The sequence below is a fragment of the Chroicocephalus ridibundus genome, chromosome 29 (genome assembly GCF_963924245.1).
Source record: "Chroicocephalus ridibundus chromosome 29, bChrRid1.1, whole genome shotgun sequence".
Taxonomy (NCBI): domain Eukaryota; kingdom Metazoa; phylum Chordata; class Aves; order Charadriiformes; family Laridae; genus Chroicocephalus; species Chroicocephalus ridibundus.
In genome coordinates this window covers 79,099-105,696 of record NC_086312.1, presented here as the reverse complement: position 1 = coordinate 105,696, position 26,598 = coordinate 79,099, and the positions used below count along the sequence as shown (strand labels likewise).

Sequence of the window (26,598 nt, the reverse complement as noted above, 5' to 3'; positions counted from 1 at the left end):
GAAAAAAAAAATTTATCCGTTAAAATTCCTTCCGAAATTCGGAAGTTTCGGGCTTTCCAAATAAAAATGAATATTCCTTGTTTTCTACACAAATCTAGAGTTTAAAAAAGTCGGAAGGTCTATGGAGCTAGACAAGGAAAAACCGGGAAAAATTAAGAAATAATAAAGCAACGGTGGAAAAAACGGGGGGGGGGGGGCGGGGGGAGGAGGGAGAAGGGGCCGAGCCGAATCCCCCCCCCCCCCCCACCGGCGCCGAATCCGGGTGGAAAAACCAGGAACGTGGCTCTATTTTCTCCGGTGAAACTGAAGGGGGGATGCGGCGGCCGGGGGGGAAGCGGTGAATCCGGCGGGGGGTCGGGGGGGTTTGGTTTGTTGTTTTTTTCTTTTTTTTTTTTTTTGCCGCGGTGGAAAAAAAAGCGGGAGGGAAGCGGCGGGTTTTGTTGGTTTTTTTTTTTTTTATCTTTTTTGGGGTGGGGGAAAAAGGGGATTTTGGGCAACATGCAATCCCGGAACCGAGGGATTCCGACATCTACGCAAGACTAAATTTCATCGTTGCCTAATGGGAAAAAAAAAAAAAAAAATTAAAAGGGGGGGGGGGGGGAATCGAATATACATTAACTCTAAGGGTCATATACAAAATCCACAGCGTTTTTTTCCGGGAATGCAGCTGCTTCCCGAAATTCCACACCCCCTCCCTCCCCCCCCCCCCCCGGCCCCGATCCCGAATCGCCGCCAGTAAAGGCGACACCGTTTGTTCTTTGGGTTAAAAAAAACGGATTTTGGGGAAGTGAGGAATGAGGTGGGGGGGAAATTCCCTCGCCGGCATCGAGTCGTTCCCTCCCCGATCCGGTGCCGCATCCCAGTTGCCGCGTGTTTCCCGTGGGATCACCGAGGGTTGTCTTGATCCATTGTAGTGCTTGTGGCCGGGACTGTCCCCCCCCCCAGCTCATCCCCTGGAGACAGGGGGGGGACACTCCGGAGGGGCAAAGGCAGCGATCAAACCCCTTTTTCCCAAAAAACCCAAAGAATTATGGATGCGGGAAAAGGGGGAGGTGAGGATTTCCCGGCTCCCCATTACTGAGCCTCGGCGAGGGTGGGGGGTTCGGGGGCGGGGGGAGCTTCGCCCCGTAAAGGATCCGCTTTGGAGAAATTCATTTCCAGGATGTGTCGTTGGAGATGCCGGACCCATTCCTCCTGGATAGAAAGGGGACCTTGGAATTCCATCTCGCAGAACCTACGGAGGATACGGCGTCAGCTCGGGAACTAGTCGGGGGGGGGAATTTTTTGGGGGGGGACAGTCCCCAAAAAAAGAGGGATCCAACACCACAGAGCTTTTCCAGTCGGGAAAGAGAATCCCTAGGGATACGCCATTCCCGAGGTGACCCACCTGCACTTGAGGGTGTAGATGGTCCCCACAAACTTGACCAAGGAGGTTTGGGGCGGGCGAGGGACCAGGGACGGCACCGGCCTCATGCGGGGCGGCGGCTGCCGCGTCACCTCCATTTTCTGCTGGAATTCGGTCCCTTCCTCTTCCCGGTGGAGGGGAGCGTCTAGGGGCCGCGCCTGCCTCCGCTCGAACTCTGGGATAAGGGAAAGGGGGGGGAGTTAGAGACCGGGGGGGACACACCAAAGGTGGCACGGCATCGCTGGCGCGGCCTCTCTGCTCTCAGCTCCCCCTCGTCATGGAAGGAGGAGGAGGAGATGATGGAGAAGGATGGAGGAGGAAAGAGGAGGAAGGAGGAGAAGGATGGAGAAGGATGGAGAAGGATGGAGAAGGATGGAGAAGGATGGAGAAGGATGAGGAGGAAGAAAGGAAGGACAGGGATGGAAAAGGATGAGGAGGAAGGGAAGAAGGGAGGAAGGGAGTGCAGGAGGAAGAGGGAGGAAGGAAAGGAGGAGGAAGAAGGAAGGAAGGAAGGAAGGAAGGAAGGAAGGAAGGAAGGAAGGAAGGAAGGAAGGAAGGAAGGAAGGAAGGAAGGAAGGAAGGAAGGAAGGAAGGAAGGAAGGAAGGAAGGAAGGAAGGAAGGAAGGAAGGAAGGAAGGAAGGAAGGAAGGAAGGAAGGAAGGAAGGAAGGAAGGAAGGAAGGAAGGAAAGGAGGGAAGGAGAGGAGGGAAGGAGAGGAGGGAAGGAGAGGAGGGAAGGAGAGGAGGGAAGGAAGGAAGTAGAGGAGGGAAGGAGGGAAAGAGGGAGGAAAGCAGGAGGAGGAGGAAGGAATGAGGAGGAGGAAGGAAACAAGACGGAGGAAAGAGGGAGAAGGAGAGGGGGGGCTCCCAGCTAAAGACCCCGCGCCCCGGTGCTGCCGGGAGGGGGCAGAGGGGACAGGGCAGGGCTCTTCCCGGCGCTCCGCGGTGCCGGAGCCCCCTCTGCCCCCTCCCGGCGGCTTCTCCCCAACTCACTGTTGATGTTGGAGCGTTGATGTTCCTCCAGCTTCACCAAGGAGAGGGGGGACGTGATCATGGGCCGCTCCCCGCCGCTTCCCCCATCCAGGATTTTGCCGGCATCGCCGTGAGCCAAATCTCCCATCAATCCTTTGTTGAGCAGGGTGACGCCGCCGGCTTGAAGGCTGAGTGGCATCCGGCGAGCGCCGCCGTTGTGATGCCGGGTGTGGGATGAGTTACGGAATTTCTTAGTGAAGGGTCGTCCGCCTTGGATGTAGCTCCGATAAGCGACGGCTTTTTGGGGCCGGTGTCGGATCCATTCGCTGAGGGTCTCGATGGGCGAACCGTTAACGCACCATTCGGTGACGCCGAATTGCCGGAGATGCGCCCGCGCGTGGCTGGCCAAGGCTTTGCGGTTTTCGAAGTAGAGGCCGCACAGTTCGCAACAGGCTTCGCCAGCTGGGGATCGGGGCGGGGGGGGGAAAAACACACATAGGGGGTGAGTAGGAGAAGGCAGGAACGCAGCACGGAGCCAGTTCCCCCCCAAGGCTGGCGGCTTCCCGGCTCTGCGCGGAGGCAGATCCTCCCTGGGATTGAAATTCCACCTGCAGAAGCGTCCCCTTGGGGGGCTGGTGGCGGGGAGCAGGGGCCGGGGGGGTGGGGGAGGCTAATTAGCCAGGCTAATTTGCATCAGGGGAAGCAACGACCTTAAATCTCTGCTCCCCTCTCCCTGCTCTGCATCCCCACGAGCCAAAAATCCTTCCCAGCAGAGGGAGGGGGGTTCCCCGTGCGTGATGGATATCCCCGGGGAGCGGGGAGGGGGGGGCTACGCCGCGCTTTTCCCCCCGCCCTGTCCCGCATCCCCCACTTACACGTGTGCGCAGGTTTGTCGTGCACGGACTTGGTTTTGAAGGGCAGCTCGGTCTGGATGTAGGCTTTGTGCTTGACTTCGGCGTGAGGACCCAAGCGATCGTCCTGTAACGGCCGTTTGGCGGATAACGGCGTCAGGAAACCGCCCTGGGGTTTGCTGGTGAGAGGCAACAACGAGATCTCCCGGTTCAAGGTGGAACCGCCGGGGCTGGGTTTCCCCGTCCGCCCGCCCAGGGAAGGCAAAGCCATGCCCTGCAGGATTTTTCCGGGGGACTTGGGCTCTGTCCCTTCCTCCCCGATAGATTTCGGGGGTTCGATGCTGGAGGTGTGAGGTTCTTTCTTGATAACGCAGGGTTTGGATTTCTTCTTGAGGATCTCCCGGAGAGTGTCGATGGGCGAACCGTTGACCGACCACTCGGTCACCCCCATTTGTCGGAGGTGGGATCGAGCGTGACTCGACAAACCTTTGCGGTTTTCGAAGAATTCGCCGCAAAACTCGCAGCGGATATCTCGCACCAGGTCAGCTCGGGAGGCTGCGGGGAGAGACGCGGGGTCGGGGAGGGGGAGGACCGTGCTTAACCCCCCGCCACCCCCCGCCTTTCCACTCCTCCCCGGCTGCGGCGAGGGGTCCCCCAACACCCCGGCCCATGGAAGGTGACGTGGGCTCCCCCAGGTCACCAGGGAGAGCCCTCAGCCCTTCCCAGAGAGAGAGGGACCCCCGTGTCTCTGTCCCTGAGAGTGTCCCCACAGACGGAGTGGGGAAGGTGACAACCATGGACTTACAGAGGTTCAAGGGAGACAGCTCCTCCCGCGGGGACCAGGCTTGGTCGGAGGGATGAGGTTCTCCGTGGAGTCCTCCCGACATCATCTCCCGCTTGATTTCCAGCCTCAGTTGATCTTGTTTGAGTTTCTTCTGCAAGGAGGGAGGAGAAAGGCCTGGAAACATCTTCCGGGCGGTGGGAGGTGGGGACGAGGTAGGAGATTGCCCCATGGGGCTGCCAGGTTGCTGGACCTTCTTGGTGAGGGTGGGGATGTGAATCTCTCCGGGACCGCGAGGTTCCAAGGATCCCATGCTGCCCAAGAGGGTCTTGGCCATGGCTTTTTGCCCGGGACCGCTGGAATTGGAGGTGCTGCTCCGCGGCTGGGTTCTCCGTTTGAGGATCTCCCGGAGTGTGTCGATGGGCGAGCCGTTGACGTACCACTCGGTCACCCCCATTTGTCGGAGGTGGGATCGAGCGTGACTCGACAAACCTTTGCGGTTCTCGAAGAATTCGCCGCAAAACTCGCAGCGGATATCTCGCACCGGCTCCGACCCCGAGGCTGTGGGAAGAGAGAAAGAGAGAAGAAAGACGGCGTTGCTCAACAGACGCAGCCCAAAGCCGATCCCTGCCTGAAATCGGGAAGCACGCTCGGGGTACCCCAGGAAAACACAACGGCCGGGGGCTGCGGGGAGCTGGAGGGCTTCCCGGTGGAGCCAATGGCAGAGCTATGGACCGGAGCACTCGGATAACATGGATGCTCGTGTCCCTTCCCCGCTCACGTCCCCAAAATCTCACTCGCTTCGCATTATCCCAGCCACCGCGGGGAGGAGAAAGGGCTCCGGATGAAGACGGGCTCCCGGACACCGCGGTGCTGGTGGTACCAGGACAAACACCGTGTGCCTAAACCCAAGCGCGTCCCTGCTAATCCCGGTGCTGGATGCATCGAGCAGAGGCATCTCCTGCCTCCGGGAAGTGCCGATTCCCAGCACGTTGATGAAGAGAAGGAGGAAGATGAAGCGGGAAGAGGTTTTACCACCAAAACCAAGGGGCAACCTGAGCCATGTGATAACCCTGGAGAAGAAGAAACACAACTTCACCGGTCCTCATCCGCCCTCCGGCTGCGGAGGGGAAGGGAGAAATCATCGGTGTTGCGCTGGGATGGGGAAATGGAGACAGATTCCTGCCTGGGATTGGGGCAAAACCATGCCAGAGGCTTGAACCTGCACGACAAGGGAGGCTCGAGCAGGGTAATTTCAGGTGGAGGAGAGATCAGCGCGGGCAGGACTTGTCCAGCCGCTCCCGGGCACCGTGCAGCCGTCCCCACCGGTGGAAAGAGCTCACTGGGAAGGTGGGAATTTCTAACCCGAGTTGGGATTTTGGGCACCGCTGAAGCGATGCTGGGAAGGAGGAGCAGAGGCACCACAGCAGCCAAAACCACCACGCAGACCGGCCCCAGCTGACAGCCAGCGTGGCCACGGCTTTGGTTTCTTGGCCGGTGAAGGGGAACGAGGGAGAAGATCGGCTGATTCCTTGTGCCGCGGCTTGGGATCTCTTGGCCGCTGCAGCCCACGGCGTGCCGGGGACTTAGCTCATGCCAAGCTGAGCAGCCAAACTGGAGTTCATCTGCTCCTACGGCTTCGTTAGCAGGCAGCCCTAACGAAGAGGAATTACGGTGCTGGCTATGAGACAGGCGTAAAGCGCTTTTCTGTTCCCGCTCCAAGTCTCCGAAGGGCTACGAGGATGAGCCAGGGCCAAACTCTGCATCTTCTGTCACCGGCCAAGGAGCAGCATCGCCAGCCCACGGGCACATCCTCCAGCTACAGAGTCCGTCCCGCCAACAGCCACTGTCCAGCTCTGCCATCCCGGAGCTTTTCAGGTTGGGAAAAGCAAGACGGTAGCTGGGACGGAGCGATTTTATAGCCCTACAGCTCCAAGAAACCTCGCAGCGTTAGGAAATCCCCAGCCACAGGGATTTTGGGGGGATATCAGGTCTTAAAGCCACTCCTGCAAGGAGGGAAGGAGCGGATACCACAAACACTGAGGCGCCGCCTTCTGCTTTATTGTGGGAAACGACACCAAACGCGCCGTGACTCCCGCTGGGGAAGATGAAGTGCCTGTTGGTGCCTGCTGCTGGACAAGCTCGCTAACGAGGGTGAAGAACTAACGAGCCAGAGACACTAAACAGCCCTCTGAGCTGTTGATGAGGACGTTCCCGGCAAGACACGGTGCTCGAGGAGACGGCAGCAAGAGCTGGCTGCTGCCGGGAAAACCATTTTGGTCCCAAGGTGTCAGAATAAGTCACTGATGGAGCCTGGGGACAAAGAGGGACGTGGCAGCGCCAGGGCTGCGGTCCCAAGAGCTGTGGTGGTGCCTCTCCAAGCGCATTCTATGCTGGAAAAGACAGCGGGGAATGGGCTGTCACCGGTCAAAGCCACTGTGCTCCGTCGGGAGAGGGGAACCGGCTGCGCCAGATCGAGCCGCGGCGCAGGAGAGCGCTCCACGCCAGCCGAACTGCGGCCAGGAGGTGAGAGAAACGGGGAAGAGAGATGTGAAGGACTTGGAGGGCAGAGAACCAGTGGTTTTCCTGGAATCCTGACAGAAATCCCCATTTGCCCAGTCAGGGAAGACCATCCCCTCCGAGAGTCGCAACCAAGAGGCACGTATCTCCCCGGCACGGCAGTTACAAACTCCTCCACCGAGCTCTGCGCCCTCCCGAGGGATTCCTGGCTTGGCAGGAGCAGGATGGGAGAAGCCAGGGATTTCCCCTGCCCTCAGCCAAATGGGAAACACTGGAAAAAAAAATAAGAAACTCACTTAAATTGAGGGGTCCTTCCTCATCCGCCTGCGGCCACTGGGCTTTTGGGGAGCTCTGCAGAGGGCTCAGTGAGAGCTTGGAGCTCTTCTCCTCCAGGTTTTTCGGAGACGGGGACCCTGAAAGAGCGGGCGGCACCTTCTTAAGGATGGGGGATCCCGGTTGCGAGAGGTTTTTGGAGAAGCCGGGAGGGGATTTGATGGCTTTATTAACGGGACCATCCGACGGGCGATCACCGGCTTTGCTGAGCGCCAGGAGCGTGGGTCGAGGGGAACCGGTGGCCGTGGCGTCTTTGGGGGAACCGGATTTTTTGCCGAGGGGGGGAGACAGGGGGCTGCCGTCGGGTTTGCCTTTTTGTTTCATCAGTTCGTAAAGCAAATCGATGGGAGCCCCGCTGCTCTCCGATTCGGCTACGCCGAGTTGCCGGAGGTGAGAACGGGCATGGCTGGATAAGCCTTTGCGGGTTTCGAAGCAGGCGCCGCACACTTCGCACGTCGTAAGGTTCTGGGCTAAAAAGAGAAAGAAAAAAAAAAAAAGAGGAAAAAAAAGAAAATCAAGGCACAGTTAAGACAGGAGGCACAAGGAGCAGTATCTGGCCGCGTTGTTTCTCTCCCAAGGGATTTTTACCACCCCCAACCCTAATTTTGAACGTTAAGACACTCCGCGCATCCCTGTGTGGGCAGGAATCAAGCGGGAAAGATGAAGCAGAACTGTGGGAGGACAAGGATCGCTGCCCCGGGGCAGAAGGAAGACGGTTTTCCCACTCGAGGACGTCTTCCAGAGCGTTTTTGGAAGCCTGGCCCACAACTGGTCTGTCACAGGCCGGCTCCAAAGCCCAGCCAGCGAGGGAGAGGGATCTCAAAGCAATCGTTTTAGGGGAACATCGTTAATTAAGAAAGAAAACAGTGATTAAGGTAGTTTAAGGTGGACAGGGAGCACACATCAGTCCTGGGGAGCTTTAAAAAGCTGCTGGCATCAGAGAAAGAAAAGCAATGTGAACCAGCAATACTGGAGTACGACATAGCCACTGTCTTAATTAGAGGATTAATTAAGCAAAAAGACCTGAAAATCCTCCCGGATCGGGTAAACAAACGCTTGCCAGGTTCCCCGCTCTCTCCTCATAGTGAAAACCTGGTGCTCAGCCATCAGAAATAATGAAAAGCCAGCAAAATACTCACATTTGGAGTCCTGAGGCTCTGGTTTGCTCCCAGGTGGCTCAGGAGAGAGTTTGGTCCCTATCCTGGTTGGGGGTTGATCCAGCTGCCCGGTGGGAGCGCTTTTTTTCGGGAGAGGGGGAGAACCCACCTCCATGGCCACCAGTTGTTCCTCTTCCGGAGCCAGGACTGCCAAGAGAAGGAAATCATTGGCCACCGAGGGCAAATAACGCGGCTGAGGGAGGTCGGGGGGAGGAGGCGGCTTCATTCCGTGAAGGTTTAAGCTCAGGAGGGAGAATCGGAGAGAAGGGGGCTCTGCACGGGGCTGGCAGGTGATCTGAGAGGGGGACACCCACCCCAGTGGCAGGTGACACACCACTGGGAGAGTGGTGACCTGCCAGCGGGATCTGTGGATGCTTGGGGACAGTGGGAGGGGGGGAGGAGGGTGGCAGCTCCCTAAGGGGAGGGGACAGGGAAGGTGGCAGCTCCCTGTCAAGGAGAAGATGGCAGCAAGTCTCTAAGGGGAGGGAACAGGGAAGGTGGCAGGTCCCTGCAGAGGGAAGAATGGGGATGGCGGCGGGTCCCTAAGGGAGGAGGATGGGGATGGTGGCAGGTCCCTAAGGGAAGGGACAGAGAAGGCGGCAGCTCCCTGCCTGGGAGGGGAATGGGACAGTGGCAGGACCCTAAGGGGAGGGGACAGGGAAAGTGACAGCCTCATAACAGGAGAGGACAGGGGTGCTTGGGGACAGCAGGAGTGACGGAGGATGGCGGCAGTTCCCCGCAGGAAGGGTGACAGTGGCAGCTCCCTGCTGGAGAGGGGAAATGGTGTCAGTTCCCTCACAGGGGGCGGCGGCAGCTCTCTGCGTGTGTGGGGGACACACGCGAAGGTGGCAGCTCCCTGCAGTGGTGGGGAAATAAAGGTGGCATCCCTCTGCAGTAGGATGGATGGATGGATGGATGGATGGATGGATGGATGGATGGATGGATGGATGGATGGATGGATGAATGGTGGCAGCTCCCTGCTGGGAGGAGAACAAGGAAAAGTGGCAGCTCCCTGCTGGGGAGGGGACAAGGAAGGTGGCAGGTCCCTAATTGGAGGGGACAGGGAATGTGGCAGCTCCCAAGGCGTGGGATGGGAAGGTGGCAGCTCCCAAGGCAGGAGATGGGGAAGGTGGCAAGTCCCTGTGAAGGAGGGGACAGGGAAGGTGGCAGCTCCCTGCAGGGGAGAGGAGGTGATGAGGAAGATGGCAGGGAAGGTGGCAGCTCCCTAAGGGGAGAGGACAGGGCAGGTGGCAGCTCCCCGCAGGGGGGAGAATGGGGAAGGTGGCAGTTCCCTAAGGGAGGAGGATGGGGAAAGTGGCAGCTCCCTTTGGCAGGGGGACAGGGAAGGTGGCAGGTCCCTGCAGGGGGGAGGATGGGAAAGGTGGCAGGTCCCTAAGGGAAGGGACAGGGAAGGTGGTAGGTCCCTACAGGGGAGAGGACGGGGATAGTGGCACCTCCCTGCAGCGGGGACATGGCCGCTGGCAGCCCCGCCCGGGCCTGGGGGCGGGCTGGGGGCTGCCTCGGGCTCACCGGGCCCGGCTCCCCACCCCGGGGCGGTGCCGGGGCACGGCCGGGATTTGCATCCCCCCACCCCGGATCGTGTCCGTGTCGTCCCCCCCCCCGGCCCCCACCCCCGCCCCTACCCGGAGGGGGCGCGGCGGGGAGGAGGAGAAACGCTCCCTTCCCCCCCCACCCCGGTCCCAGAGGTGACAGGAACCGGGCGCGGCCCGTTGCGATCGGCCAGGCCGCACCCGGGGTGGGGGATGGCGGGGCCCCCGTGAGGGACAAAGCCACGGACAAAGGAGGGCGGCGGCTCGGCGACAGCGGCCTTCACCGGGCCTCCCCCCATCCCCTTCCCCGTCTGGGCCGGGCCTGGAACCGGCGGCGGCCCCAGGGTCGGGCCCGTCGCTGCGGCGGGGGAAGGGGAGGGGGGGGCAGTGAGAGGTGGGGTGGGGGGGGGCCGCGGGTGGGCCCGGGCGCGGCGGGGCGGGGTCGGCGGAGGAAAATGGGGGCTCACCCGGCTCGGGCGCCGCCTCGGGCTCGGGTTCGCCGTCCCCACCCCGGTCCCGGTCCCGGGGTCGCGGCGCCGCCGCCGCTTTTGTCACTTTGGGCTGCGAGGAGGTGGAGGCCGCCATCTTGGCTCCGGCACATGCGGGGCGGCCGCCAGGCCGGCAGGCCGAGCGCCGAGCGGCGCGCGCCCGCCAGGCCCAGCGGTCGAGCGCCGAGTAAGGCAACGGAGATAAAGGGCGGGGGGGCGGGGGGAGAGGGAGCCGGTGCCCGGGGCGGGAGGTCGAGTGCCGAGCAATCGGCGGCCCGGCCGGCAGAGGCTGCGCGGGTGGTGGCGGCAGGAAGGGAGGGGGGAGCGCCGAGCGATCGAGCGTCGGGGCAGGACAGGGGGGAGCTCTATGGCGGGGTGCGAGGCCCAGAATCGGGCCCCGGACAAGAACCGGAGCCAGGACCGGGTTCCCCGGGGCTCAGCTCTTGCCCAGCACCGTGGAGCTTCCTCCTGGGCCTGCGGCAGGGCCAGGGCCTGGGGTATGGGGCAGGGCCTGGCCCCAGGGCTCGTGTCCCTCTCTGGTCCCCCTCACACCTCCGGCCCAGCCCCATAGGGCTCGCCTGGCCCCACAGATCCCCAGGCCCTGACTCAACCTCCCCCTCACTGAAGGGGGCTCTCCCCACCCCAACACCACTCGTCCAGGGCTGACCCGGACACCCACTGAGAGGGAAAAGGCCACCCAAAGCCTTCTCCATCCCCTCCGCCTCTGCCACAGCCCGGGCTGCCCCAGGGAGGGGGTTTCTATTCAAACCAATCCGATAAAAAAAAAACAAAAAAGAGAAGGGAGTCGCTGTCCAGAAGAGGGATATGGGGACATCAGCCATCGCCCGTGGCACTGCCACCCCCCCTCAAAGCCGGGGGTACAAATAACGCCTGAGCAGGGATTCAGACCCACGGGGACAGACGCAACGGCAGCAAAGTCTCCCCAGAAGCGCCGCTCCTAAACAGGCCGACAAGCGCTACCAGAACCCACGGAGAAATCCAGGTTTTTGACAGAAGCTATTGCAAAATTACAGCAGGTGCGGGGAGAAAGTGAGCCCTGCGAAGGGAGACGCGGCCACGCGCTGCCCGGGGTGAAGAAAAGCAACGACGAGTCCTATGGGAAAAGGGAAATGCTGCCAGAGCACGCAGAATCATAGAATCGTGGAATGGTTTGGGTGGGAAGGGACCTTAGAGACCCCCCAGTGCCACCCCCTGCCCTGGGCAGGGACACCTCCCACCAGCCCAGGTTGCTCCAAGCCCCGGCCAACCTGGCCTTGAACCCCTCCAGGGATGGGGCAGCCACAGCTTCTCTGGGCAACCTGGGCCAGGGGCTCACCGCCCTCACAGCCAAGAATTTCTTCCCCAGATCTCATCTCAGTCTCCCCTCTGTCAGTGTAAAACCCTTCCCCCTCGTCCCACGGCTCCCCTCCCTGATCCAGGTCCCTCCCCAGCTTTCCCGGAGCCCCTTTAGGGACTGGAAGGGGCTCCAAGGTCTCCCCGGAGCCTTCTCTTCTCCAGGCTGAACCCCCCCAGCTCTCTCAGCCCGGCCCCACAGCAGAGGGGCTCCAGCCCTCCCAGCATCTCCGGGGCCTCCTCCGGCCCCGCTCCCACAGCTCCGTGTCCTTCTGCTGTTGGTGCCCCAGGGCTGGAGGCAGCGCTGCAGGGGGGTCTTCCGCGAGCGGAGCAGAGGGGCAGGATCCCCCCCTTGCCCTGCTGCCCACGCTGCTGGGGATGCAGCCCAGGCTGCGGGGGGTTCTGGCCACCTTCTCCCCCATCAACACCCCCAAGTGCTTCTCCTCAGGGCTGCTCTCCGGTCATTCTCTGCCCAGCCTGGATTTGGGCTGGGATTGCCCCAACCCACGAGCAGGACCTTGCACTTGGCCTGGTTGGACCTCACGGGGTTGGCACGGGCCCACCCCCAGCCTGTCCAGGTCCCTTAATCTGCTGGCCACTCTTCTTGAGGAGGAGGAGGAGAAGGGAACGTGGTGAAACACATGTAGGAAACCAAAATCTACCTGGATCAGGAACAAAAAAATCCACCTGGATCGCAAAGCAACCGTAACAAGCGCAGACCGTTGACCTCAGCAGCGAACGGAGAGGACCGATCCCTGCTGGAACCCTCCCCGTCCACTCCCGGCACACCAGGGTGATACACCCAGTGCCAACCGACGGAATTTACAGTACGTAAAAGTTACGGACAGAGCCCAAAATAGAAATACAGAAAGACGGAGCATGTAATCGTTACCTTGGACCAGTTCTGCTCAGCTCCATCCTCCTCCTCACCTCCCGGGGGAAGGACAAGCAGAGTCCCAAAGTGGCGACAACGGTCTCCTTACAGTTTTGGGGCTTCCGAGTTGAAAACACGCCTTCAAAGCCGGCCAGTTCGGTCCGTAATTGCACCAGGAAAACCCACGTGCAATGGCAAACCCGCCTGCCGTTCCCCGAGTGTAAAAACAAAACCGAACCACGAAGCGGCAGCGGGGGAAGAGGAGACAGCCCACGAGAGCCACAGCTAAAACAAAACCAGAGCCACACCAGAGACTTCATTTTTCCAGCATGGGGAAGCTTGGGAGGTTCAAATTCCTATTTACTTTTGCATCTCAGGCAGCTTAAAAAGGGATGGTGGATAGTTAATCCAGCTTCTGCCAAGATTAACCAGGTTCTGCGAGGCTAAAGCAGCGACGATGGGCCAAATCATGACATTTTTAGGGAGTTTCAAAGCCCACGGCAGTAACCAGAGGTCCCCAGGGGCTCCGGTCTCTGGGCAGTGACGACACGGAGGGTCTCATCCTGGCAGCTTTCGGGTGCTGAGGGGACACGTGTTCACATCTGCGGGGTAGCACAGAGACTCGCGAGTCCTCAAACACTCTCACGCTGATTTTCAACAAACCCCGCTGAGAAGAGGGGAGAGAAAAGCCCCCCGTAGCGGTCGACAACCCCATTGCACCTGGAAAAAGGCTCGGGGGGGATAAACCTCCTGCTTTAAACCCTCCTTCAAGGGATGATCCACGGAGCAGCCGGTGCCGCTTCCGAGCTGCAGAGCTCAGCCGTGGTCTGAGAAAGCGATTCCCCAAATTTGAGCCAAATCTTCCGGAAGAAGATCCAGCAAAGGCAACAAGGGGTATGGGAAACGCCGGGACAGGCAGGATTGCCTGATTGCTGGCTTGTCACGGGCTCCGTCTGGGGCGAGGATGGAAGCGTCTGTCTTTGCTGGCCAGCTTACGGCCTCCAGAGCTCCGTGCGAGCCGACTCCTTGCCAAGGCGGGGTTTTGCCAGCTTTCGGTCGCGCTTTTGAGCTATCGTATCATTTTAAACACGGTGCTTCCCCTCGCTGGCGCTGCCGAGGAGGGCAGGCTGCTCATGAACTGCGCCTAAAGTTCCTCTCATCTTTCTTTACCGGGGCGTCAAGGCATAAAACCTCTCCTTGGCTTAAAGGAGCCGGAAAAAAAAGCGACATTGGGACTAGGAGGACACGAGGAATCGCCGTGGCAGGAGCTGGAGCTCGCTGAAATTTAACGGGGAGAGGAGAAATACAAGAAAGAGATGCCGTTCCTTTCTCTGCCACTGTCCCGCTGGGCTGCGGTGGCGGCGGCGAGGCTGGTTTTGAACCCGAGGTGGTTGCAGGACCCGTGGGTATCCCCGGCTCATCCCAACCCAGGGATCGCCCCCTGCAACATCCCCTTCTCCAGCAGTTACAAACCAGGGTCTCCCAAAAACAGCGGGAAAGGGACAATTTCTACCTGTGCTTGCCAAGACTAAAATGGGTTATTGCAACCACCTGCCTTCGAGTGCCGCCCCCAGGGATCCTCACTCCGCAATTCCTGTGCTGGAAGACCTGGCCGAGAGATTTCTCACCATCTCCTCTGGCCACAGACGGGCTGCGGTGACAACAAGAGCTCAAATCCAGGCTAAAAACCGACGTCCGGCCTCCCTGCGGTGCTGCCTACCATCAGAAATCATCAGAGAGCAGGAGAAGAGACAATATCGAGGGCAACGGCCCGCGTTCTCCTCCTGCAGGGGAAGGAGGGAAGGGAAGGAGGAGGCCAACCTGAGTTTTTCAATAACCTGGAACTCCTGAAAGGAATCAAAGACGGTGGAAAGTAGGTCAGGCTGCGGGTGAGCGCGGAACGAGCACGCGGGGAGGAAAATCAGAAAGGCCGGCACAAAAGGAGAGCGTGACCCAAGAACCGTTAACCTGGGAGGGAGGTGGGGGTACCTCCAACCCTCTCCAAACTCAACAAGACACGGCCCTGAGCAACCTGACCTGGCTTTGAAGTTGGCCTTGCTGGCATCTGGGGTCAAGTAGGGACCTCCAGAAGGTTTTTCTAACCCTTCGTCCATCTGCGATTCATGGAGCCACTGTGGGATATGCGGGCATGCTCCTCGACGGAAAGGAGGACGAAAGGCCACGTCCACAAAGCATCTCGATTCCTTCGAGGAGGGCGACCACAATTAACAAGAGGAAGCAAAGGTCAGGATGGAAATCGGAGCCGCTGCCGAGCTGCGCCGAGGTCTTTGCTCTCAAGTCAAAGTGTCAAGGAAGAAACGAGGCTCAAAGAAACCATAAAATCTACAATAAACGTTCTCTTGCAGCCCTAGTTGTGCTGGTGGAAGAGCCTTCCCCCTACGGTCTCCTCCGGCCTCTCCTCAGCCTGTTGCTGAGGCTCAGGCTGTGGTTGGCCCCATCCCAGGCACCACGAAGTCCCAGGCTCCTCCTGGCTGCGCTGGCTCGCACACCCTGGATAAAAGGAGGTGGGGGCAGGAATCCAAGCAGCGATGGGGTCTCTGCCCACTTGTATCTCTGAGCAGACCACACCAGGGCTCCCCCTGGACACCCCTAAAATCAATTTTGGAGACCCTGATGCTGGACCCCATCCCTTTTTCACTCATTGTCCACTGGAAGGAGCTCTCTGTTCACCACGTGTCCTGGAGCAAAGACTTGCAGAGAGGAATCTGGGGGCTTTACATGATGGGGAGCTCAACAGGAATCAACCATGTGCCCTCACGGCCAAAAGGGCCGCCCATATCCTGGCACAGTCCAAAGACGCCCAAGTTTGTGGGCGTCTAAGAAAGACAATCTAAGAAAGACATAAAAATATTAGAACGTGTCCAAAGGAGCAGCAAGAGAGATGGCAAAGGAGTAGAAGGCATGACTTGTGAGGAGCAGCTAAGGGTATCAGAGGTTGGTCAGCCTGGAGAAGAGGAGACCAAGGGGTCACCTCGTTGCTGTCTACAACTTCCTCGTGATGGGGAGAAGAAATGGAGGTGCTGATCTCTTCTCTTGGGTGTCTGGTATGCGAGGGAACGGCTTAAAGCTGCATCCGGGGAAGTTCAGATTGGCCATTAGGAAAGAGTTGTTCACAGAGACGGTGGTCCAGAACTGGAAGGAGCTCCCCAGGGATGAGGTCATGATAGCCCCCCAAGCCTCGTGGTGTTCAAGAAGAGTTTGGAGAATGCTCTTAGATCCAGAGTTTAACTTTTAGGTTGCCCTGTTTGGAGTCAGGAGTTGGGCTTGATGATTGTCACGGGTCCCTTCCAACCCAGGAGATCCTGAGAATGTTTCTGAAAACTATGCTCTAGAGAGGGGGAAGACGCTCTTCAGCCAAGGCAGGATCTTGGGCATGGAAAGGGCAAGCCCCACTTCTGAGTCCTCATCTGGAGGCTCAACATGAGCAAGCACCAGGTGGAGGACGTGGAGAATCATTCCCTAAGCTCATGCCATTCAACCGACCCTCTTCCCCTCCTCTTAAAAACCCAGGACGCACCCCAGAAGGTAGGGCTCTGCGTGGGGTGGAAGGTCAACCAGCAAACGCACATTGTCCTACCCATGGTGAAACATCACTATCGCTGCATGGGACCAGGTCAAGAGGAGAAATCCAGGTCTAGCAGAAAACCATGCGGTTTGAGGCAGTAAGGGAGAACGTGGGGTGTTAAATCTGGGGAAAAAACGGGGAGAAGAAGGGAGGATGATGGTTCCAAGCCTGCGAAAGCAGTTTGGGGGACAGAGCAAGGTGAGGCAGGCTATGAGGAAGGAGAACGGCGAGCCGTTTTGGAGAGGACGCAGTTGCCTAACGCTTCCCAACGCCTGCCAAGAAGCGCCACGTGTTCTCGGAGGCGGCTGCCAATAGGTTCGGAGCCAGGAGAGAGATAAACAGCCTCGATAACGAGCCAAGCTGGGCCTTAAGGAGGCGGCTGCAGCAGCAGGACACACCTTCGCCCGTCACAACATGCAGGGAAAGCCACCGCTGAGCACAGGGACCTCCTCGGAGAAGCCACCAACTCCACTGGGTACGGCTCAGGAGCCAGCGGTCTCCAGGAAAAGAAGAAAAGAAAAAAAAAAAAAAAAAAGGGGGGTTTCAGACTTTTAAGCTGTTCAAAGGCAAAGTAGAGTGAATGTTGCAACCCCTCCGTACGTCACAGCCCGTCCTGGGATGGGCAGGAGCAGACAGACCCCTCCTGCTCTCCTCCGACGCGTCCGACGTCGAGCGCGGCATTTCAGGGAGGGTTCGGACATAGCGAGGAGGGACTCGCGAACGATCCGGGGTCTGAAATCGGGACCAAACAGGGGAGACTGAAAGATCTGGGTGTACAGAAGAACATCAACTCTTGTCTCTGCTTATTGGGGGTAAAATGGTCATGGATTTAGATATTAAAAATACCAAAGACCTCATCGGCTTTCTAAGGGTGAGGGCTGGCGACGGCAGCGCAGGCAGTGGTGGTGTCTCCATCCGAGCCCGGAGCAGCCACGTCCAGGTTGGTTTAGGTACCGTGGACTTGCCTGGAAGCAGCAGGAGGCAACAGGTAACCTCCGAGATCCCCGCAGTATCTCAAAAACATCCTGTTTTTGCCACACACGCTCCCATCTAAACAACCGGCGCAGCCAAGTTCGAGTTCTCGCCGCAGACCCAAACACCTACTTCCTCCCTTTGACTTTTAGTTTTGCTTAAAGAGGTTGGTGGTTGGGTTTTGTTTTTTTTTTTTTTTTTTTTCTGGTTTTGTTTTTAAACAAGCAGCCGAGGGTACGAGACCGGCAAGAGCCAACCCAGCTCTCCCGCTGGGTGCGTGTTAAACCCAGAGCCCTTTTCCCGACTCCGCTCTTCTTTTCTTCTCCGTGTCCCACCTGCGAGCAGCTCCGGGAAGGGAAACTTCACCCCGCGAGGGCCAAGACCCTCAAGGTCTTGCGGTGATTTGATTACAAAACCCCAAGAACGGAGAGCGCCGCCGGACTCATGGAGTCGATCTCCCGGCACCCGGAGCCAAAATCCTCCGCCTTCGTTTCCTGCTGCAGCCTCGTTAGAAACCACGAACCGCAGCCGGCGCAGAAAACCCTTCATAAAAGTCTCCCCCAAAAGAGGATTTCTCCCTGCCCGAGCGCTCAGCTGCCTGCCCCCCGCCATGGAGGGTTTCGGTTAAGGCTCTACCGATATTCTTAGCTCGTGCCAGCTCGAGAGGCATCTCTTGCGACGCCGGCAGAGCCCTTCTGGCAGTTCGCGCCTCTGGAAGCGGAGAGGAAGGAAGCGGGAAGGGGCTGGCGGGGAGCCGCCGGCAGATGCTGAGCTGCGACATCGTCCTGGGGCGCGAGCAGCAGCGCTGCTCCCCCGGCGTCCCCGCTCGGAGGTGCCACCGGTGGAGATGCCACCGGGTCTGCTGCGGTGCCACCACCGGCTTTTCCCCGAGATCCTCCTGCCATTAGAACTCACCCACGGCCCCGTATCTCGTTCATGTTGCTTAAAACCCTCGACGAATTACGGAATTAGCATAAAACACAGGCAGAAGACATTAACGCTAAGCAGGTGCCCTTAAGGCAGCTCATTGCTCCTGGCCGAGGCTGTCGCAAGACGCTGGCGGCTCCCTCGAGCTCCCGCCCGTCTCACGCGTGATTTGAAGAGACGCGGGGACAAGTGGGCTTAAAAAATAAACATCTAAAAAAAAAAAACCCTCCCGGCTACGGATTCGGCATCCCCCATCTCCAACCCCGCTGCACTGTTTGCTCAGCTGCTTCCCCGCAGCCGTACCCGGAGCAAGAGTTAAATAAATACGGCGACGGGCGCCGCTTCGTTCTTAAATCGGTTGCGACAGAGACTTCCCGGCACAAAGCCGGGGCGCCCCGAAAGCGCCGTTTCAGGCTGGAAGGAAAACAAGGAGAGTTTCCGACTCACGGCGAGTCGCTCTCTGCGAGGTTCGGAGCGTAACTAAGAGACTTGAGGCTTGGATTTAAACACAAAAGCCGTCCAGCGAGCGCTATCTCCACGTGATCCGCCGGCCGCGCTTCGGTTACACAACAGGTTGCTGGGCCGGGGATTTTTAAGCTTTCCACATTTACCCATTTTCTGGGCATTTTTCCCCAAAGACTGGTAAGGAAATACAGAGTTTAAATCCAGGAGCACGGCTTAAGCTTTTGCTCTTGCCCTCCGCTCATCCCACGTGTCCATCCTCAACCTTATCCGGGTCTAAATACAGTGCCGAAGCAGACCAGAATTAAGCTTGAATTCAACTATTTTTTTCCCCCCTAGAAGGCCAATTCCCGGCCCCATTTCTCCCACCAAACACCCACCGGCGTTTCAAGGCAACCGGAGACGGGCGCAGCGAGGAGCGGGAGAGGTTCCCAGCCCTGCGCCAACATCACACACCAAAAAAAAAAAACCCACTTGAGTGACGTTGCCCGAACCGATAAGCGAGATCGTATTTCAAGACGTGACCCATTTTTTTTTTTTTTTTTTATCCTAAAACTTCACGTTGGGGACATTTGATATTAGATCTGCCTTGTTAAGAACTGCGGTAACCTCTGCTCCGATGAGCGGTTGTTACCAAAGGGTGGCCGCACTCTTTCTTCACCGAGACACTTTCCACCCTTCTCAACCACAAAAATACCCGAGCCCTCCTTTTTAAAAACAGCGGCGCTACCTATAACGGCTCGTGCCCGTGAATTTTGGGCACCGGGAGACCTAAAAATTGCTGAGCGATCGTCACAGTCAGCATCCAGCTCTCCAAAACGCCTCTCCTTGGCATCAACCACCAGCCCGGGTTCATCATCCAAGGTTTGCCATGCCAAGGAAGAAGAGTCTGGGTTTGTTGGTCTTTTAATTTGTGTTCGTTACGCTCAAGACTCGTTCCAAAAAGCAGCCGGGCACGGGGAACAGCGCGGAGAGCCAGGATTACAGGCTCTTTGAAATTTCAATTAAAGCCAGCTTCTCGCTGCAGGGATGTATCTCGCATAGGATTAGGCTGAGCAGAACGTAACGAGAAGCTGCTTCAAGGACTTCAAGATGCCGCCAGAAGCCCCAGGTGTCAGTAGGTGGTTGTTTTTCCTGACGCATGAGCAAGTTTTTAGTCTTTGGAAGAGGAAGAATGGTTCCTTGCCAAGTTTTTGGTGCAACGTCAAGTTTTTTGGAGCCTTGCGGGGGAAACCTGGAAGCTCTTTGGGACGGGCTCTGCTCTGGAACTGATGATCCCGTGTGAATAATTTGGCACTTCACTGATGGAGGGGGACCAGCTCAGACCCAAAGCTGTTTGGGAAGGACCCCTTAACGCCCCCCGCCATGGTAACACAACACCTACGGAAAACACGCCACTGAGGGATGAACACAGATCCCCCGAGACCAGAGGTCGCATCCTGCCTTCTGCCTGGCCAAGCACTGTCAGCACGGACCACGCTCTTCTCCTGTCCTCCAGCCACGCTCTGCCCCGTGATTTGTGAAGCTTTAGAGGTTTCCTCGATGGAAACCTCGTTCCTAAACGCGACGCTTTTCAAATGAGAAAGGCTGAACGTAACAAAGCGCGGCTCCCCGTTGGGATGCGACCCCTCCATCCACCCCTCGTGAGACCGCACTGCCGAGGCTCTTCCATCTACCAGCATCTCCATCCACCTGCCCCAAACCAGCACCAGATTTCATGGGACACAGAGCATCAACGACGGAGACGGATAAACCAACGCCAGTTTATGCCGATTAAACCCTTCCCTGTAAATACCCACCCGCCAGCAAAGGCTCTGTTCAGCAGGACGCGATGGTTTGGGGTTACCAAAAGGGTTTCTGGCTCGCACGGGGTTTTCGGGGACACTTACTGTCTCTGTAGGACTGTAGGGACTCATCTCCCCAGGACGGGGGGAACGGGGACAGAGGAGAGCGTGGAATGCTGCACTCGGACATGGGGGTCATGCTCTTGCGTGACACGAAGCCGTGAGCTTCCCTCTCTCGGCTCGGGGACGAGGGCTCCGCTCCCATCGCCGCTTGCAGCATCGGATGCTCCGATGAGTTGGCCAACAGCTCCTTGAGGATGTTAATGGGCGAGATGGTGAGTTCCCAGTTGGTAATACCAAAGTCTCTCAGGTGGGCTCTGGCGTGGCTGGAGAGACCCGCTCGCGTGTCGAAACCGGCCCCGCAGAACTCGCATCGCATCAGGCTGAAAGTACTGGGGTCGAAGTTTGCAACTGCGGAAAGAAGGGCAGAGAGTCAGCGCCGCCGCTAAAACCCCTGGATGGGGGCTCCGAGGAAGGGAAGGGGGGGCTATTGCACCTGAGACAACCGCACGGCACCGGTTGCGCCGTGGCCACCACGGTTGAGGTTGACCACAGCACCATACGTACCCAGTTCTCGGTGGGAGGAGAAAACCCCACCGATTAAACCCAAGAAAATAGAAAGCATGGTGAATTGAATACATACTACCTTTTTTCTTCTTCTTTTGGAAGGAAAATTTTTGCTCAATAGCTTTCACTTCTTCCGCTGAGATGAAGTGACGGACGTTGTAGCTCACCCCCACCCTGTTGAGGTGGCCCCGCACGTGGTTCGCCAGCCCGATCCCGTTGTGAAACCTGTCTGGGCAGTAGGGACATTTCCTCTCCTCGTTCTTCAGCATGGGCGAGTCGGAGTCCAAGAGGTCATCAAGCTCCAGAGGACCCTCCAGAGGAGCGTCCAACAGGAGCATATCCAAGGGAAGGGGTTCCTCCATCATGAATTCCTGGGAAGGGAGAGTTGTTTTCTTCTTGAACGGCTTCCCCCGGGGCCGTTTCGTCGCCTTGGGGTGCAGGTTCACCTCCTCCAGGAGGACGATGGGGACCATCATCCGCAACTGCTGCTGCTGCTCCTCCGAAGCTATCGAAGAGTCGGTGGCTTTCAAGGTGTCTCTGAACGTCCTCTTGAGGTCTAAGGCAGCTTGAGGGATGGTGACGGGTTTGATGCCTCTGTTCTCGCTCAGATCTATCTCAGTGCTCGCGGAGATCTCCTCTTCCATGCTCCCAGCGTCGCTGCCCAACATCCACTTGTGCCTGAGCTCCTCCAGCCCCATCGGGTGGCTCCTGAGACCGTCGCCTTCTCCTTCAAGGTGCTGAGCCGCTGCTTTTTTTTTCAGCTGCCGCAGAGCAAACTGGGAATAAGCTTTCGCCGAGGGAAAACTGGAGAGCCCCAGGTTTTTATGGGGGGTAGCATACGGAGCTGCTTTCCTGGCATGAAACCCTGATGTCTGGTAGTCCTTTTTACTAGCCCCGTTGCTTTTATCGAGCCTTGGGTGACTTAGGGCAAAACCGTGGACCGCTTCGTAATGCGATGTGCTTTCTTGGGGAGGTGGAGGGAAAAGCCGGTCTGCTTTGCTGAAATAATCCGTCTCTGCAAACCGGCCTGGCCTGGCCGGGCTGTAGGCATCTCTGCTAGTTCCTGGTTGATTGGGATCGTCCTCATACACCTCCGCGTCCCAGGAGAGGTGGGAATGGGCGTATTTCATGTGCTCCTTGAGGATGTTCTCGTTGGGGGCCGGGAAGCTGCAGAGCATACAGGTGCTGAGCCCTTTGCCGCTGCCGTGAGGTGGTACCTGCATCTGCAGGGACATGTGTTCATTTGGTTTGAAGTGTTTGTAGATGCCGTGCACGGGGCTATCCCGTATTTCTCCGCTGCCCGCGCTTCCAAAGAGATTCATGTTCTTTGCCCCTTGGTCCTTCCTCTCCTTGACGTGCATCTTGGCGTGCTGGACAAAGATCTTGGAGGAGTTGGTGCCAAAGACACACTTGGGGCACTGCAGCCGGGCTTCCCGGCCTTCGTCTGGAAACTCGTTCAACTTCTGAATCTCTTCGATAATTTTTTCCCTAGACTCTTGGTGGAGCCTTTTGTGCTGCTCCAAAGACGTGGGGTCTCCAAAGGCCCATCCGCACTCGTTGCAGCAGAACTGACACTGTCCTCCCAAAGCATCTCTGTCTTGGTCCCTCCCTGGTCCACGATTATGCTGAAGCATGTGATCCATCAAATGTTCCTTCTTCTTGAAGTAAATGCTGCACTCGATGCAGGTGTACACCGTAGGGTCCTCCTCTGGACCCAGCTCCTCCTTCCCCTGCTCCTCCAACAAGACGCTGCACACGTAGGGCCGCATCTCGATGTCATAGGAGCTGCAGGGAGCGGGTTCCAGAGACATCAATGGGATCCGCTCCACCGAGTCTTCGGCATTTACCGTCCAGGACTGTTTGCCGACGGCAAGATCCGCGCCGAGCTGAAGGCCCGGCTTCTGGATTGTCCACTCGGCCGCGTTGAGTGGGTTGATCTCGCCCAAGTCTGAGTCGACCATCAGCCCCTTCCTGTGGGACGAGGAGCTCTCCAGGGATTTGGACTTGCCGAGGACAGGGTTTAGCGTTTTTCTGAACACCGTCGGAGTCAGCGGAGGAGGCACTTCACGCACGGCCTGTCCCCGAAAGGGCAAGTTGGTTGCTACATCTGTCGGCTTGCTTATGTCTTTGTAGTGAGGACTCGGGCTTTTGCTGGGTCTAGAAATCCAGTCGACCCTCTGGATTCCCCTCTTGCTTTTATCTAAGTGCTCTTTGCTGAGGCCTTCAAGTTGCTTTGGTTCATTTTTGAGATATTTCTCTTCCCCGCTGCCAACCGATGCCCCAGCGCAAGGGCTGGGCGTCTCTGCTGCCACTTTGCCACCATCCAGGTCCTCGGAGTCGCTCTCCAGTTGCTCAGGATCCACCTGCACAGTATTTACAACCTGGGGCTCCACGGCGAAGGCCGACTCCTTTACGCACCGCGCGTCCTTTGAGTCCTTCAAGCCAGAGAGTCTCTCTAAAGTGCTTTCTTCTCTCCCATCGCCCGCTCTCGTCTCCAGCGCGGAGGTGTCCCAGGTCACGCTGCCGGACACGGTCATGTTTCGCAGGTCTAGGGAGCTCCTGGCATCCGTTCTGTACAAAGCCTTCTTGAACTCCAAATGTTCTTCATTCGTGGAGCTGCAAATAAGTTTTTGAGAGTTAGTAACTGGTTAACGGGATTGTACCGACATTTCCATTTACAAAAGGGTTGGCCTAGAACCTAGTACAGCATGACACAAGCTGGGGGCTCCACGGCAACTCCCGTATTGCCCCAAATATTAAAGACTTGGGGCAAAAACGAGGCCATCCCTCCACACCCTCCCTTGGCCATGGGCAGCTAGAAGCATTTCTGCATCTTCTCCTAAGCTTGCTCCAAGCTCGTTTCAGCGATGGCTCCACCTGCTCCCTGTGATGGCTCTTCCATGTTCATGTCAGGTACACCAGGAGCGTTGGGTTCCCATCACCACGTCACCCATTCCTGCCTTGGGCCAGAAGTCATCTTCCCCTTGCTCCACCCCACTCTTTGCTTCTCCTTCCCTTTCCCCTCCTCCGAACTCCTCGGGATGCTTGGACACATTCTCTGGGACCAAAGGATGGTTTGTCTCCATGATTAAATGGAAGTCCCTGGGTGATCCCTCTCCACAGCAGGAATGGGGAGCCTTTCTTCTCTGTGCAGAGACCCCAAACCATGGTGGATCAAGGTGGTTCCTCCCCATCCTCTTCCAAACCTTCAGGAAGAGCCCTAAAGCCGGAGAACACCATCAAGCAGCTGGAAAACATAAAAGCCTCCATGGGGTGAGCTCTACAGTGGGGCTGGGTAGCCCCAGGCCACCCAGACGAGTGCTGTGGGTACCACCACGGCACCCAAGATGTGTTGGGTGTTAGAGAGGGGCCGAGCACACCCATGGGCAGTCCCAGCCTGGTGGTTTGGAAAGTCCTACATTGGGCTTTGGAGGCTTTTTCCTGAAAGGAAGGAAGGACGTGGTGAGGGCCACGAGGGTGCAACAGAGGCACTTGATGTTCTCCAAGATGCCTCGAGGGACTGGAGACATCTGGCACAGGACCAACAGTTAGGAGCCAGGATCTACAGAGCCTCAAGCCCTTCTGCTGGGGTGGTGGGAGTCTTGGTGGGGAAGCAGAGAGCCTTGAAGGGCACCAGATCCCCACATTTAGGCTTCTGAACTGGGGTCCAAGAGATCAAGGAACCCTGACGGCAGCTTCATGGGGGTTCGGGGCCGAGCAGCCTTGGGGCATCCATGTCCCCATCCCTGCCCTAAGGATGGGACCCAGCTTTTGTCCTCCACACCCAGCTTCACGCCCGGCTTCTCCCTCTACCCAGCACCCGTGGCATGAATGCATAGCCAAGAGCCGGATGCAAACCGCCGTATCCCGGCTCCTGCTCCGTGCTAAACCATCCCTAGGGAAGAAACCTGCCGGAGCACAGAGCCCGACACCCGGAGAAGCCCGGTGACTCGAGACCTCAAGCAAGGAGCTGCTCCAAGGCCAGGAAAACACTATCTCACGGGTCAAGTTGTGCTGCCAGGAGAACAAAGCGCCTTTGTTGGAGACAGCAGGGCTGCCAGTTCCACACGGTTCTCGCGCTGCCCCTCTCTCTCTCCTTCTTTTTAAACCTATTTATTTCCAGCTTGTTCCTGAAAAAAGCCAAGTTCAGGGGCGAACCGACCCTCCCACCTCACCACGCTCGCCCTCCCAGCTCCAAACTTTTCCCTGTTTTTAACAGGAGAGAAATTACCGCGGACTGGAGGACGGGCTCGCCATTGTCCGTGGCGTGATATCAGGGAAATGCGATTCCCATATGCACTGTAAAACCCTGCAAACGTTATTAAAAATAACTCGCTAAGGAAACCGCTGGCCCAGGAAGGATCAGTCACCAGCAGATACTAAAATAAGCCCATTAAAACGTGCCGGGCATTGGTTGGCGTCGCTAAACAGGCTAAGACAGAGAGCGATGCTGAGCCAGGCCCGGGTCCCCCGGTGCCACGAGGAGGGACAAGGACCCTTGCCCTGCGCGAGCCTTGGCCTGGCACCCCTAAATCTGCCTTTTCCAGGGTGCTCAGAGCTATTTGGGACACCCCTTGGCAGCTTCGGGACACCCAACACAACCAAATCGAGCATCCACCTCCCAGCAGGGACGGCCCCAGCAGTGCCGAGGGGAACTGGGATGGCTCCGAGGGGTGACTCGGGGGTAGGCAGAAGCCGGGTGGTTTGTCGGGAAGCGGGACAAAGGAGACGAATTAGAGCAGCCAGCACTGCTCTGCAGCGAGGGGACCGTGCTGGCCGGCTCTAGAGGGACCTGCTGACGTCCTCGGTGGTGGGACAACCCTCTTCGGGGACAGGCAGGGAGATATTTTGGGGCTTTGTGTAACCGGAGCGCCGTTGGCAAGGGGAGATGGGCTCCTGGGTGCTCCCTGCTCTGCCGCGTCCCTTGGGAACTTACCCGAGTTCAGTCCTGTGAGCCGGCACGGCACCGGAGAGGGCAGGATCAGGCTCATCTGCAACAGAGAGGAAAGCTCCAAGGTCAGTGCCCAAGCGAGGCTTCTTCCAACGCAATTTGCAATGAAGTGATTTTTAATTTTTTATTTTTTTTTTTTGGTGCGTGTTAAAAAAAAGCTTTCCCAGCAGATAAAACCCCCTCTGCTCCCGCTGCCCGTCCTTCCCTCCTACAGCCGGGTCCGGATTACGGGAGGATTTCCAAGCCACACTTAAGAGGGTTTAATCCCGTGTGCAACTATTTGATGTATAATCGTTCCTGCCGCTAAGCAGTTTAACGGGAAGATGCACACGCTGCTGGCCGCGCTCCCACCACCGAGGTATCCGGCACGGAGCCGCCGCGGCCGAGCAGCTGGACAAGGGTTGGCTTGATCCACCAGGTGAAGACCACCAGTTCCCCCGACGCCACGGACGGGGGCTCACAAGCCTCCCCAGCGACGACGTGCAGCCCTGCGCTGGGACCAGCACGCGGGGTTTGCTCTGAGCATCGTTTGGGGCTTGGAGGAGCTTTGCTTCGCTCCGGTGTTGGCCGAACCCCCGGGGATGGCTCCTGGGCTAAAGCACCTCCGAGCCCGCTCGCAAGAAGGCACAAGGCAGGATTTCAGGCAGCGACGACAGACAGGCAAATGCCTCCTGAAGATCTACAGGGTCCGCTGAGATATATCGGACCCAGACGCATCCTTCCTCAGGAGGAGGAAAACCTTCGGCTGCGTCCGATGAAGATGTCTGGATCAAACCTACCCGTCCCAGATGCTCCGTCAGTGGCGCTGTGCTCAGGGAAGGACACGGGGGTCTTACTCCTCATGCCGGATTCCCTCCATCCTGCTCCGGCCACGCGTTGCCTGTCCCGGCCGTATGGAAAGCAGGGACTCACTTGTTATTACAGGCAAGGCTGGGAGCTTGGGGAAGCCAAGACGTCGCTGGGTGAATCCCACATTGTTTCCTGCTGCGAACCAGCCCCAGGCAAG

The 26,598-nt window shown here is 58.1% G+C and overlaps 1 protein-coding gene across 1 annotated transcript in view; it reads right to left on the bottom strand.

The window, feature by feature from the left end:
• WIZ (WIZ zinc finger) overlaps positions 1-26,598 on the bottom strand; it is a 61,794-nt gene continuing 35,196 nt past the window's right edge. Inside the window, 10 exon segments of the mRNA XM_063318974.1 lie at positions 1-1,234; positions 1,388-1,580; positions 2,398-2,838; positions 3,252-3,782; positions 4,033-4,569; positions 6,825-7,331; positions 8,001-8,165; positions 20,120-20,485; positions 20,718-23,257; positions 25,578-25,632. Of these exon segments, the coding sequence (XP_063175044.1) occupies positions 1,075-1,234; positions 1,388-1,580; positions 2,398-2,838; positions 3,252-3,782; positions 4,033-4,569; positions 6,825-7,331; positions 8,001-8,165; positions 20,120-20,485; positions 20,718-23,257; positions 25,578-25,632 (5,495 nt within the window). The 3' untranslated portion in view covers positions 1-1,074.